This window comes from Pyxicephalus adspersus, chromosome 4 (assembly GCF_032062135.1).
Source record: "Pyxicephalus adspersus chromosome 4, UCB_Pads_2.0, whole genome shotgun sequence".
Classification (NCBI taxonomy): Eukaryota; Metazoa; Chordata; class Amphibia; order Anura; family Pyxicephalidae; genus Pyxicephalus; species Pyxicephalus adspersus.
The window spans coordinates 152,002,172-152,005,392 of record NC_092861.1 but is presented as its reverse complement, the minus strand read 5'-3'; the positions used below and the strand labels follow the sequence as shown (position 1 = coordinate 152,005,392).

Sequence of the window (3,221 nt, the reverse complement as noted above, 5' to 3'; positions counted from 1 at the left end):
AATGTCACCCTTACAGATAGCCAAAAAGATCATTGGGGGCACTAATACTGACCTGAGAGGTGCAAACTGCTCAAGGAACCTCCAGCAACCTCTGGAGGAACCCTGCTTCAAAAGAACATTGCAACAAAACAGCTAACAACTCTACGCCCCTAGGTCAAAGCTGGACCTCTCCTCCAAATGACTCCCCAGTGAGGGGTCCTGGTAATCCCCCAACATACAAAGACCTTGTAGACAATTGTGCTCTTCCAGCCTTGTGGTCACAGTTTGGTGAAGACCTTGTTATTGCCCTCATGACTGTGTCCCGGGGTACAAAGCCAGCTCCATTAAGACATGGGGTCACCAGTTTGGAGGAACAGGAGTGTGCACAGAGCCCTGACCTCATCCTACTGAACACCCTTGGGATGAATTGGAATGGTGATCTGAGTCTTCTCCTCCACAACCAGCACCGGACCTCACCAAGGGGCAACGCTTCCCAAAGAAAAAACCCAAAGTCCGGTGAATAGAATTTCCAAAAGAGCTGTTACGGTGCAGCGGGACGACTCTATATGAATTACCATTTTAGTTTTAGGCTGCAGCATTGATAATAGATTGTAGAAGAAACAGTCGGGTTATTGGAATACAGAGAGGAGGAGGTTACAGTAGTCCAGACGAGAGATAATAAATAAGTAATTTAGTTTTCTAAAGGTCAGAACACTCCCAGCTCTGTATTTATCTCTATATCTGTTTAAATAATAATTTGTAGAGAAAACACCAAATATTATTCTGTTTATTGTTCCCAACACGTTCCCTATCAAGCTGTAGATTTGTAACAACTTCATTTCATGTTTGATGTTCTGCCTTGAAGGATATTTCTGGTATACAAGAACTTATGCTGACACTAAATTTGTTATAATCATGCTGTTTTAATGAAAAAATATTTATAACCACTTTAATTTAGAAGGAAGTTCTATAGAAAAGCATTGCCGGTCACAGGGACGTACCAATGGTGGTTATGGCCGTTACAGAGAAGAAGAAGGAGCCACCAAAGTTCCAGGTCTCCTGACCGCTGTCATTGCCCAACAAACTGATTCCATTTTTGTATGCGGTGATTATTCCCTGCAAAACACAGAAGAGTGACAATTTACATGTTACATATTGTAAGGGATAAGCTTCCAATGCACTCGCTGCACAGAGGTATTTCCAATTTCAGTAAATAGTAACAGAGAGTATTTGACAGTATGATTTCCCTTGCAGGGGATCAGCAACCCCACAATACAAATCACCTGTCCTGGGTCTCTCTCTGACACTTGGCCCTATCCAGACCCTTTAATCGCCATTTCAGGTGAACGACCTCTGAATTTGGTATCAGGTGTTTAATTCTTCTACAATATCCTAACTTGCTGAGAACCCCATCACAGATATTGGGGTACAGCTCATAATAATTTTTATATGATGTCATAGCTAGGGATGAGGGAGAATGCCTCTGTCATTCTCACGAAAATTTCCTCAAACTTCCAAAGGTTCTGTGAATTTGAGGATTCACAGGGTTTTCACTGGATTCCGTGGGAATCCTCCTGTTTGAGATCCCCGGGGCTCTAGAGGTTAATTAACCTCTAGTGCCCCGGGATTGCAGAGGATTCCAATAGCCGCAATCATTCATGCAGCTCTGGGATTCCTGTTTGCGATCCCCGGCACTAGAGGTTAAATGGGTTACAAGTATCTCTATTCAAAACCTGTAGTTCTCCCTGATTGGCTGAGGAAAGTCAATCAGAGAGCACTAGAGGTTTTGAATAGGGATACTTGTCCCCATTTAACCTCCAGTGCCGGGGATCGCACACTGAGCTGATTAATGAACGCAGCCGGCGCTGCATTTATTGATCAGTGCAGCCCGCAATCTTTTTTTTTTTATTCATGCTCGATTAGTAAATTTACACCGGCCATTCTCGCTTACAATTTCAGTAAGTGTGAACGGCCCAATTCGCAGCCAGAACGAGTTTTAAAAACTCGCTGGCTCATCCCTAGTCAAAGCATGGGATCGCTACTGACAATTGCACCCATACTGGTACCATAGATTTTGGATCAGGGTCACAGCCAGGTTCTGATCTTTAAATGGTGAAGGGTCTCAGCTTGTTCCCTATTGCCCACTATGCTCCCTTACTGTTATATGAGCTCATCAGTCAGTAATAATACTGGGGGTAAAAAGTTGGGGTCAGCAAGGGAGTGGGCAGCAAATATACAAAGAGGGGTGCAGAAATCAGCTGTAGAGGGGTAAAGGATGAAGAACGTATATACGTCAGTTTGTAGCTACTCTACTGACAGATCCACATTGATTTATATACTAAAATAAATAAAAAAAAGTATTTAATTTTTAAAAACTATAAAAAGGATTGTTAGGAGGACATTTATGTGTAATAAAGGTGTACTGCCAATAAAAAGGAGTTACAACAAGGTGAAGCAGAATAATTTAGGACACACAAGCATTGCATATCAACATAAAATGTAAATACATATTAACAACAGACACCTATAGAAATTAAACGAAAATTTAACTCAAAAGGAGTGTATTTATAAATGATTTGCTCCTAAAATCCTAAGAATACATTGCCTTCCCTATTGTATCTGCTGTGCACGTTTGATAATTGGCCACATGAGTCAAGGTTTTAAAGGAGAAATGTAACGAGATTTGAACAGATGAATTGCCGAATCGGCGGGTCAATAATTTGTAAATATACCCTAACATTGGCCATTGCAACAGTAAGTAATTTTCCTTGGAATGCATCCAGAAATTCAATAACACCACTAATTTGATCAGTTTTCACGGCTACCAAGGTAATTACAAAGCTCTTAACATAAGATGGGACAGACAGCCTGCGCTTCCCTTCTTGTCCATTAGAGGTCCTTTCAATGAGGGAAGCCCCATAGTTTAGTGACAGGGCCTCTTTCTCACAAAGTGCTTCCTTCTACCCTGCAGCAAATATATACAAATCTGTAATTTAATCCTGCAGACTTTCCTGACAGGTCCTCTTTATAACTTTCCTTTTGTCCTTATAAAGTTTTTATTAAAGGTTTCAATTTTAAGCATACAATAAAAAAGGATTCATACATTGTACACATATACAAGTGGGGAAAGGAAGGGTAAAGTTTTACCCTTATTTATAATTATTACTATATAAACAGTATTTATATAGCGACACCATATTACGTAGCACTGTACATAAATAGGGGCTGCACATGACAGACAG

At 40.8% G+C, this 3,221-nt stretch overlaps 1 protein-coding gene across 1 annotated transcript in view; it reads right to left on the bottom strand.

The window, feature by feature from the left end:
- KCNK17 (potassium two pore domain channel subfamily K member 17) overlaps positions 1–3,221 on the bottom strand; it is a gene marked incomplete at its 3' end in the record, with an annotated part of 19,752 nt that overhangs the window by 4,588 nt on the left and 11,943 nt on the right. Inside the window, 1 exon segment of the mRNA XM_072410003.1 lies at positions 981–1,095. Within this exon segment, the coding sequence (XP_072266104.1) occupies positions 981–1,095 (115 nt within the window).